The sequence below is a fragment of the Chanodichthys erythropterus genome, chromosome 10, assembly GCF_024489055.1.
Source record: "Chanodichthys erythropterus isolate Z2021 chromosome 10, ASM2448905v1, whole genome shotgun sequence".
NCBI lineage: Eukaryota > Metazoa > Chordata > Actinopteri > Cypriniformes > Xenocyprididae > Chanodichthys > Chanodichthys erythropterus.
The window spans coordinates 28,545,707-28,557,743 of NC_090230.1; the positions used below are offsets into that span (position 1 = coordinate 28,545,707).

Consider the following 12,037-nt stretch of genomic DNA (forward strand, 5'->3'; position numbering starts at 1 on the left):
AAGAACAAGAATATGAGTCCAAAGTTTAAACATTACATCATGCTAAAGATTCGTCCAGACGACTGTAAAGTAAGTCTATCACCACCAACACATTTGCTGTGAGTATTCATTTCATTTAGATAAAATCAAATCACCAGAGAAGTTAATTCGTGATAATGACCGACTGATTCGACATTATCCGATCTGTTACACGTCTGATGAAATATTGATTAGCGTGTAATTGACTATTATGTGAGAAGAAAGATTGTGTTGTGATAGGAGAGACATGACTGAGAGAAAATTGTGTATGTTTACCAGCATTATAAAGCGATTTTGACAGTAAAAACACAAGGCAGAGTTCGTTTTTCCAGGTTTTATTGATGCTGGAGGCCCTATCATAACATAAACTGTAAGCTTTACAAAAAAAAAACAAACAAAAAAGACCAAAAGAAAAAAAAAAAACTTGACAAATAATAATCCACCCCTTAAGAAAACAACGAAACCGTCTGACGCTCCCAGATGGACAGAGAGAGAGACAGGAGGAATATGTTTGCTGCTTTTGTTAATGAGAGATTCACACACACTCTCGCGCAGACACACACACACACACTCACACACACTCATCTGTGTGGATTCAAACAGAACTTTAATATTAACAGCAAGATCAATATTAATGATAAAGGTCATAATACATACATGTGTGTATATTTATATATATATTTATATAATCACCCGCCTCTCTGGGGCTCCTCGATTATTTCTGACGGGTGGAGGGTGAGACTACTCAAACTTGTTCTTCTGATGGCGGGAGAAAAGCTCCGCCCCCACTGTGATGTCACCAATCAGACAGATCTTAATACTACATGATTAAAGACCAGAGAGACAGACAGGCGGAGAGAGAGACAGCTGAAAATACAAAAACAAAAAGCCTTTTCTCCTTTTCCATTTATTTTCCACAGACAGACGTGAGGTGGAGAGACAGAAAGAGTGAGACAGACGGAGAGAGAGAGACGGGTAGGTGATCGTCTCTAGCTTTGCTGCTTGCGTTGGCTAAGCGCTATCATCAGGTCGTTCTTCAGAGCCTCCTGCTTCGATTTATCCGCCAGCGTCTGGACGCTCCTGAAAAACACCAAACACAGATTAGACGGGAACCACACACACGTTCACACGCCTGTTCCACCAAAACGCATCCACCTCAGGAATCTGCACTGAGCTTAAAGGGTTAGTTCACCCAAAAATGAAAATAATGTAATTTATTACTCACCCTCATGTTGTTCCACACCCGTAAGACCTTCATTCATCTTCAGAACACAAATTAAGATATTTTTGATGAAATCCGATGGCTCAGTGAGGCCTGAGCAATGACATTTCCTCTCTCAAGATCCATTAATGTACTAAAAACATATTTAAATCAGTTCATGTGAGTACAGTGGTTCAATATTAATATTATAAAGAGATGAGAATATTTTGGTGCGCCAAAAAAACAAAATAACGACTTATATAGTGATGGCCGACTTCAAAACACTGCTTCAGGAAGCTTCGGAGCGTTATGAATCTTTTGTGTCGAATCATGAGAGAGGAAATATCATTGCTGGCTATGCAGGCCTCACTGAGCCATCGGATTTCATCAAAAATATCTCAATTTGTGTTCTGGAGATGAATGAAGGTCTTACAGGTGTGAAACGACATGAGGGTGAGTAATTAATGACATTTTTTATTTTTGGGTGAACTAACCCTTTAATGGGCTTCTCACACATTAATATTGGTGAGCTCTACCCAGAATGCACCTGCATGCAGTTAGTGTGTTTGTTAAGGCAGGCAAACACACGCAAACGCCTCTGACCCTAGTCAATGTAGATCTGACGCTGGGTCAGAACCTGAGAGAGCTCCCGCTGCAACTGACGGTACTTTTGATTATCAGGAAGAGACTCGATAGATCTGGAGCCCACGAACCCAACCACAGACAGACAGAGAGAGAGAGAGAGAGATGGAGGGAGGGAGGAATGACAAACGGTGAAAAACAGATGAGGAAACCTGGACAGGAAAGATGATGAATCTATTTGCGACCAGAATAATCAAACATCATTTTATGGTGACATGTAGAAAACGACTCCTTAAACAAACCAAAACTGATGTGGACGTTCATATGAGAAACATGGGTAATAATGTGGATTTTCTGATTCATTAGAAAGAAAACACGCAAATCTGTTCAGTTCTCGCTGGACGCGACCAGTGTAGTCTGATTCACCACCAGATGACTCTTCTGAATCAGTTCATTCAAGACGACTCACTCAGAAGTTACCATGTGAATCTGAACCAGGTTATTATCGTTAACTAAAACCAAAGCTGTAATTGACATGAAAGCTGAAAAACTAAACGAAAATGAGTTATGTTGCCTTGGCAATAAGCTGAAATAAGCACTAAAACAGAAATAAAAATAAATTAAGCCTAAAAAGAAAATAAAATGACAAAAGCACAATGAAATTATTGAATATGAAACTAAAGTTAACGTGAAAAATAGAAACTATAAAAATAAAAGTGAATTCAAATAATAAAACTAAAATAAAAAGTAAAATAACTCTGATCTGAACTGAATTAGGAAGTGAGTGACGACACCAATTCATGATTCACGAGTCTCAAGTACAACTGTACGAGTTGGTTCATTTTGAGTTTGAACACAAGTGAATCAAGAACCGTCTCCAGTTCAGTGAGTCGTCAGATGGATTCTCAACCGGTGAGTCGGTTCATTAAAAGAATCACTCATTCATGAATCGGACCACTTTAGTTGTTGGTTCATTTTGAGTTTGAACACAAGTGAATCAAGAACCGTCTCCAGTTCAGTGAGTCATCAGATGGATTCTCAACCAGTGAGTCGGTTCATTAAAAGAATCACTCGTTCATGAATCGGACCACTTTAGTTGTTGGTTCATTTTGAGTTTGAACACAAGTGAATCAAGAACCGTCTCCAGTTCAGTGAGTCATCAGATGGATTCTCAACCGGTGAGTCAGTTCATTAAAAGAATTACTCGTTTGTGAATCGGATCACTTTAGTTGTTGGTTCATTTTGAGTTTGAACACAAGTGAATCAAGAACCGTCTCCAGTTCAGTGAGTCATCAGATGGACTGTGCGTCTGAGACTGGTTGGTGAGTTGGTTCATTAAAAGAATCACTCGTTCATGAATCGGATCACTTTAGTTGTTGGTTCATTTTGAGTTTGAACATGTACTGTGTAGAGTTCAGTGAGTCAATCAGATGGACTCTAAACCAGGGGTGTTTCCCCCGAAAGCATCGTTAGCCAACTATGGTCGTGAGTCCCATTGAACTCTATTGAACTTGCGACCATGGTTCGCTTTGGGAAACACACCCCAGTGCGTCAGTTCATTAAAAGAATCACTCATTCATGAATCGGATCACTTAAGTTGTTGGTTCATTTTGAGTTTGAACACATGTGAATCAAGAACCGTCTCCAGTTCAGTGAGTCATCAGATGGATTCTCAACCGGTGAGTCGGTTCATTAAAACAATCACTCGTTCTTGAATCGGTTCACTCTAGCCGGTGACTGTAGCGCAACAGAGCGATGAGTTGAAGCTTGAGGAAACAGTATTCCCGTACGCCACAGTAAACACACGAGTGAAAGAATGCAGAAGATCCAGAAGGAAGTGAACATCATCCAGTCTGCAGCACACGTACCTCAGGCCGTTGACGATGTCCTTGGTCTTGCCGAAGTAAATCTCGTTGAGAGTGGAGCGGATCTTGTTCTCCATGTCCTGACACACACACACACACACACACACACACACACAGTTTCAGCATGTATGACGACACGTGTGACCTAAAGCAGCTCTGAAGCGTGTGTGAATCACCTCCACCAGGCGGCCGATGTTGGCAATGTGAGGGGAAGATTCGCCGACCGTCTCGTCTTTCTCCATCTGAGAGACACACACACAGAGGTCATCAGCGCGCAGGACCGCACACCGCGGCTACAAGCAGAGCGAGAGTGAGGGCGTTACCTGTCGGGTCAGGCTGCCGCCCAGGTTCATGGTTCCAGAGCCCGTTTTGGTGGTCTGCAGCCACAGCATGACGGTGGACGTGAGTTTGTAATGAGCCGTGCGGCCGCTGGACTTCTCCTGCAACACATTCACACTGCATCCATCACACCACAATCACAGCACAAATGATGTCACTTCCTGGACGTGTGACCCTCACCTGCACCTCCACCACGTGGATGGAGTCCCAGCAGCCCTTGATCTTCTTGGAGCCGTCGCCGGCTTTCTTGATGAGGATGACGCCGGCGAAGCCGTGATCCAGATCCCACAGGTAGACGGAGGAAACCCCGCCCTCGAAATACCTGCGGGAGGAGCACAGCGCGTCAGTCAGGCCGCTGACCAATGGCGGCGCGGCAGCTGAGGGGGCGTGTACTCACAGGTCTCTGTACTGGTCGAAGGCGTTGTTGGCCTCCACCTCCAGCTTGCGCAGACGGGCGGACGGCATGGCGCCATCGTCGATAGGAGGCTCGTATTTATTACTCCAGGGGGATCTGACACACACAAGATCACATGACACTCAAACACCTGACATTTTACACTACATTTTAAGCAAATGTTAGTAATCAAAAAGCATGTCTAATTAATTTAAATCATGAAACTTGTACAATTTATAAAGAGTTTAACAAAAATTAGTTTTCCTGGATTCTTTTTCTTTTTTTAAATTCAGTTTTTATTTTCCTGGATTACATTTTTTTTTCCTGTTCTGATTTTATTTTTATTCTTTTCTAATTTTCCTAAATTTCCTTTTTTCCTAAATTTTTATTTTTCTGAATTACATTATTTCATCTTAATTCTTCTGGATTAGGTTTTAATGGTTAAATTAAAACCCAAATTACTTTTCCGGGTTTTCCGGGATTCCTTTTCTTTATTTTCTTATTTTATGCCGTTTTAATTTTTATGGATTACATTTCTGAAATACATTTTCTTATATATATATATATATATATATATAAAATTTATATTTATTTCCTGTTCTAATTTCTTGGATTAAATTTTTTCCGTTTTAATTTTTCTGAATGACTTTTTTAATTTTTCTAAATTTCATTTTTTCCTCAATTTTTACTCAAATTACATTTTCTCGTCATAATTCTTCTGGATACGGTTTTAATGGTTAAATTAAATTTTAATAATAAAAGTATGTTTAATTAATAAAACTGTGAAACATGCAATTTAACACGCAAGTATTAACATAAAATTAATCTTATTTTCCCAAATTCATTTCATTTTTCAATGGTTTAATTAAATTGAATAACCACAGGTCATGTTTAATCAAATGAATTCAAAAATATTTTAACAACTTCATTTATTTATTTATTTTTTACACTAACAGGACCCTATTAAAGGTTTTATTATTTCAGAAACTGTGTTGTGTTTTTCATTTTTCTGGATTCAAACAGCAGCAACCAAACAATCTTAATCTTTTAAAATTTAAACCAAATAAAATGTATTTTTTAGCAAAAAGCGTTTCCGTGTATGTACGCGAGCAGCGTGAACATCCGTCTGAACGTCTCATCTTGAGAGCGAGGGAAGGACTGCACCTGTAGGAGTCGCCGTCACGGTTGTAGTCGCAGAGCAGATAGTCTTTGCCCACGACTTTATCGCGAGCGATCTTCAGCGGCTGATCCACGGACGACAGCAGATCTTCACACAGGCTGGGCACCTACACACACACACACACACACACAGAATAAATGATTTACCCTGCCGGAGAGGAAGTGGATTCCTTCAGCAGCCTGTCTGACACTCATTACTGAACCATCAGCCGTCACACACGCTCACTTCCTGAAGGTGAAAATCACACTGGAGCAGCAATGAGAAACATGTGACCGAACCCAGAGAGCCGCTGCTCCTGCGGCGTGACTGACACCAGCGCTAATAACGGCTAACAACGCTCAGACGGACGGGAGAGCGGCACAGAGAGGTGATGTGAACGCAACGAGAGGACACGAGTGTTTCAAACGTTCATTCAGACAAAACTGAAGCATTCACTCACAAAAGCAGATATTTAGCAGAATCTACATGATGCTCTTTTACTTATAATGTAAACAGACGGTGATCAAACGCCACAAATGACCAAAAACAGTGTTAAAACATAATAAAAGTATAATTAATAACTGTTGTTCACATGACTTCTGCGCTGTACTGAAAACATACTGTTCAAATTGTAACTCGAAGATTATAGGACGTTTTCAAGAAAATACGATTTCAGTCTGTCATGTTAAATTCAGTGTTAGTTTCTTTGTAATTATTTGCATCATTTACTAGAGATTTCTGACTGAAACATTTCAATGCTATGCAAATTCTTTTGTCTTCTGAAGTCACATGATTAAAGTCAAATTTAAGATTTGGTCAATGATATTCGAGCGCTTCAAGGACGATCATCAGTGGAGTGTTAATAAATAAAATACAAGAAATATTAGATTAAAAACTTTTTAAGTTTTCATTTAATATGAAAAATATTTTTAAGATTTTAAGTTTTTCATCTAATATTTCTTGTATTTTATTTCATCTATATTTCAATTGATGAATATAATATATATAAGTATAAAAATAGAAATGTTGCAAACTCAATATAAAACTAAAATGATTAAAACCTAAATAAACTTAAATTGAACATTAAACATTTTCTAAAAAAACAAACTAATAAAAATGACAAAAGCAGATACAATTGCTAAAACTAATTATATATAAACACACACACACTAAAACTGAAATATAAATTAAAGCTAAACAGAAATATAAAAAACTAAAAACACAAAAATGAAAAAGTGCATAATATTGTTAAAACTAAAATATAAAAGTAAAGCTAAAAAACTTTAAAAAGTAAAAAATGACAAGCACAATACAAAATTACTAAAACTAAAATGAAAGCAATAGACATCTCAGAGAGGCGTGAAATCACTGACCAGGTCGATGAGGTCGCTGAGGTTCTTCTCGATCTGCTGCGGAGGCAAACGCCTCATCAGGTCCAGCGCACAGTCCAACTGCTGCTCGTTCTGAAACAACAAGAGTCAGATATTATCCTCACAGGTCTGGGGTCAGTAAGAGTTTCTGAAAGAAATCAATGCATTAATTCATCAAGTACCGTTAAAGTCATCAAAAGTGACAGTAAAGATATTTATAATGTTTCAAAAGACTTTTTATTCAGTAAAGAAACTGTTTTCAACACTGATAATAATCATAAATGTTTCTTGAGCAGCAGATCAGTATATCAGAATGATTTCTGAAGGATCATGTGACACTGAAGACTGGAGTAATGATGCTGGAAATCACAGGAATAAATTACACTTTATTATATATTCACATAGAAAACAGCTGATTTACACTGGAATAATATTTCACTATTTTTACTGTATTTTTGATCATAAATGCAGCTTTAGTGACTCTCAGAAACACCTTTAGAACGGGTAATGTGCGTAATTCAATGAAACAATTCTTGCTTATTATGAAATGTCAGCCATATTTCATGCCAAACTCATAGTAGAAAAATTAAAATAATCATAAAAATAAAACTTTAATAACTTAAAATACTTCTTCCCACAATAATAAGCTTTCAACAATTACAAATGAGACATTACTGAAATTAAATGAACACTTGTTTACGAAATCCTTCAAAACAAATGAAAAAAAGATTATTCGTTATCCATCAATTAAATCCAATAATGTCGGCAGGTTTTGAATGTAAAATACCACTTCACACAATTACAAAACTAGCTTTAACGTTAAATGATCTCATTTCCCAGCATTCAACAGTTAATCCCGACGTTTGAGTTCACTCATCTTCACGAACCCTGATTTAGGCCAAGAATAGCAAACGTCCTGAAGCGTCCGGTCTGTCATCTGGAGAACATTAACGTGACGTTTCTGGTTTCCAATCTGAGCGTAAACATGTAAAAACTCATGAGAACAAGCTGAGGGGCCGTCATGGGCCGTCCAAACAGCTTCAGCGACACCTCCTGCTCCTGACGCAGAGTTTACATGTGAGGGGTCAAAGGGCACGGACCACCACCTGCTCTGGGCCTAAATGTGGCTGATGTGAAGAGCGTCTGCTCCACTGAACTCGCGGCCGAAGCACAACCAGAGATAAACACTCGTCTGGTGAAGGGCTGAGGTTTACTCTGTTCCTGAGATAGACAGATCTTCACTTCAACCAGTGAACCTGGTCTCTCTCTCGGTTATATACACAACCTCAAACCCTCAGAGCCAACAAGCCCTGAACACTGCCCATTAAATACTGACAAACCCTTGTGTTGAACACGGATGAAGGCATTTTGAAGAATGTAGCCATTGACTTCAATAGTATTTTCATTTTTGGCTGAAATATCCCTTTAATGGCAGCAAACGTGACCCAGGGGAAAATGCTGACGTGAAATAAACACTTACTTTACACGGCACTGTCAGCAGAGTTTACAAGAGACGCAAATGACTTCTGTCCCCCAACAAAACCCAAACCAAACACTGGATGTAGTATTTCAGTTTCGGCACATGGCAAATTTTCTAAAGGAAAAATCTCTCCACTAATGCTGTAAACTACACATGAGAGTCAGCTGGTGCTACTATAATAATACTGAAGATTAAATCAACTTATTTATATACAAACACTTAAATTACACTCAAAGATGTTTTTATTATAAATAAAGTTTAGTATTACATAATATTTCTACACCAATTAGTTTTTTTAAAATATAAACATTTAAATTGCAGCCGATTTATTCAAACATTAAATATTGAAGAACATTACAATGAATATGTAGCGGTGCATAGCTATATTTCTCTTTCTAGAGTCACTTTTCTAGCTGACTAATGAGTTTATGGTCACTGAATGTGTTTTTCTGAGGTAAATGTGACGTCACGTGACACTGAAGCTGTTTTATTGAGGTTGAAGCACTGATTGAGCGATTACACGAGACATGATACGGATTTCAGTAAGTTGTACTGTATATTTTAACATACCTTCAGATGTTCATGTTTATTTCGCTGTAACTGGTATTAAAGCGGAGGAGAGGATGATCACATGCTTCTCTTTAACTGAGGTGCTAAAGCGATCCGTCACGCCACATTAAACAGCGCCAAAACGGTATTTATTTTTTGAATCTCATAATAAGATGGACGTCATTTGAAATCTGAGACTTTGCTTCATATCAAAAGAAACAAAGATTATTGTGATTTATTGGATGGGAGGAGCTACTAGGCATGTGACGGTATCAAATTTTCATGTTGCGATTAATTGATGAAGCTTTTATCACGGTATACGGTATCACGATATTGAAGTAAGTTGCTATTTTTGTCATAGTTTAACAGGTTTAAGAACTCTTTTTGTAATAAAACAAAACTCTGACTAAAAGAATGAGGCTATAAAGAACAACAGATAACACTTTACTCTATTTAATGCATTAACTAAGATTGAGCAATAGCTACATTTGTTACAGAAAGTGTTATTTTTTGTTAATGTTAGTTTAGAAACACAACTGATCATTGCTAGTTTATCTCCGGTCCATTAAATAAGTTCTTTTGATTTTAGTAATGTTATTAAGTAGTAGTGGTTAACATTAATTAATAATAATTAATACTTTATAAGTATTTTTATTGTCAGTTTAGTGATAATGAATTAACATGTTAACTAATGAAGCCGTATGTCTTTAAGTTTTACTGAACAATAACAAATAATCAGAACATTTCTAATCATTAGGGCATGTTGTAGTCCAGATTAAAATATAAAAATGTTTAGGTTTGAAAATAAATATCCTTTCAGGTCTTTTTTAAGTATTCAGTATTTGGTGCTGTGATGAACAACACTGAGATTACAAAAAAATGAATGTCTGTTTGAAGCATTTTAAAAACTTCACTAGCACAGTTACTTTGTTTGCACGGTTTCCGTGGTAACCGCTGCATTTCTGCTGTCCCATCAGCGCCCTCTGCTGTCAGAGAGTGAACGCGCACTTTCATTCAGCTCGTCTCCTTCACTGGTTCCGCCATGTGCTTCTCGTGCACGTTGGGATTGTTTACATCTGAGCGCGTGTCCTTTTGACGCAGAATACAGCGGTGTTGTGCATTTTATACGATTGATGGGTAAAGTATTCTTAATTGCCTTATAAAAAATTAATAATTGGTAATAAATTATTATTTACGGTATTCTGAAGTGCCGACGATTACAATATTGTGCATATTCATTATCGCGATTTATCGCATTACCGAATATCGGCATAAGTCTAGGCGCTACATATTCTGCTCATTCATCAACTGAAAACAGACTAGACCCACAGAGTTCCAAAACAACCCGCGGAAACAGTGAAGTAACACAATTCTGCTGGAAACCGTGGACTTGGCAACACACACAGCAAGCTGTTATACGGAAGTAAACACGGAAGTGATTACCCGTTTATTTACAGTGTGATCTGCCGTGGAAGTCAGTGAAATTATATCCAGGCGATATGAAAAATAAAGACAATGAGGCGACACGTTTATGATACGAGCCTCATGTTTTCTTGTATTATAGAGCTGTCGAGATCTGACACATCACTACCTTTCTAGATAACACTGGGTGTGTAAAATCTTTGAATGGACTCCCATGAGCGCAGACGAACGTTGATCTCGAGTGACGTAAAAATCACATGAATCCTGATATGACCTTTCACACTCCGGTCGCGTTACAAAACATCTGACCGGTGTCGGATTTAGTAGCACATATTGAAAAGATCAGATTCCATGTGGTTCGCACTGTTCACACATGCTTCGGAGCGTTATGAATCTTTTGTGTCGAATCATGATTCAGATCGCGTGTCAAACTGCTGAAATCACGTGACTTTGGTGCTCCGAACCGCTGATTCGCTCCGAAGCTTCCTGAAGCAGTGTTTTGAAATCGGCCATCACTATATAAGTCGTTATTTTGTTTTTTTGGCGCACCAAAAATATTCTGGTGGCTTTATAATATGAATATTGAACCACTGTACTCACATGAACTGATTTAAATATGTTTTTAGTACATTAATGGATCTTGAGAGAGGAAATGTCATTGCTCAGGCCTCACTGAGCCATCGGATTTCATCAAAAATATCTTAATGTGTGTTCTGAAGATGAATGAAGGTCTTACGGGTGTGGTACGACATGAGGGTGAGTAATTAATTACATTATTTTCATTTTTGGGTGAACTAACCCTTTAATTTCTTTTTGACTGAAGAGAGAAAGACATGAACATCTTGGATGACATGGAGGTGAGTAAATTATCAGGAAATTTGAAAGTGAGCTAATCCTTTAAAAAGCCCATCAGACAGATAATACATACATGCTAAATAAATACTGAGCCCCTAAAAAGCATCTTAACCCTACAAAATAAATCCCACAATAACCTAAAATCAGACTAAAACCTGCAACACTTTACCCCAAAACTCCAGAATTAAACCCAAACAAACAACAGAGACTAAACTCAGACACAACCCTAAAAACTAACAACAGCCTAAAAATAACTCACTCAAACACTAAAACAACAAATATTAAACCCTCAAAAATACCAAAAACTAAAGCTCAAATACTAAATTCAAAAACTAAAACCCTCTGAGAGTTAAAAACATCATAAACACAAACACTACACACTCAAACAACCCCAAAACACAACAAAACCGAATCATTCTGTCAGATAAACATCAGATTCATCAACACTGAATAAACACTGTGTGTGTGTGTGTGTGTGTGTGTGTGTGTGTGTGTGTGTGTGTGTGTGTGTGTGTGTGTGTGTGTGTGTGTGTGTGTGTGTTCGGCTCAGATTCTGGAGGCGCAGCGCGTCTCTTCCTAAAACGGGCATCGACCCAAAGCGCGTCGCGGGCGGCTCTCACCATGTCTGCGGCGCTCGGTCGCGTCTCTGCGGGGCTGAAGGCTGCGGCGGCGGCGGGTTCGGTTCGCTGCGCGGGTTTGTTTCAGTCTGTCTGGACGCGGTTCGGCTTCGACTCTCAGACGGAACCCAGCCCTGTCAGCGCTTCACTTCCTCATCCGGGATCCTGCGGGGGAGGGGCGCGATG

The 12,037-nt window shown here is 38.6% G+C and overlaps 1 protein-coding gene across 2 annotated transcripts; it reads right to left on the minus strand.

The window, feature by feature from the left end:
* Positions 1–332: 332 nt before the first annotated feature.
* On the minus strand, positions 333–12,014 carry capzb (capping actin protein of muscle Z-line subunit beta). Of its 2 annotated transcripts, XM_067397171.1 has the most exons (10): positions 11,855–12,014; positions 6,932–7,021; positions 5,564–5,685; positions 4,403–4,516; positions 4,186–4,327; positions 3,990–4,106; positions 3,843–3,908; positions 3,670–3,746; positions 1,823–1,917; positions 333–1,098 (listed from the first exon to the last, which is right to left on the minus strand). In XM_067397171.1, exons 1-9 carry the CDS (start codon positions 11,855–11,857, stop codon positions 1,824–1,826), a joined length of 825 nt encoding a protein of 274 aa, XP_067253272.1. In that variant the 5' UTR covers positions 11,858–12,014; the 3' UTR covers positions 333–1,098; position 1,823. The 2 variants fall into 2 exon arrangements, with proteins under 2 accessions (XP_067253272.1, XP_067253274.1); XM_067397173.1 differs by lacking the exon at positions 1,823–1,917 and having other exon boundaries at positions 334–1,098.
* Between the last annotated feature and the right edge of the window lie 23 nt (positions 12,015–12,037).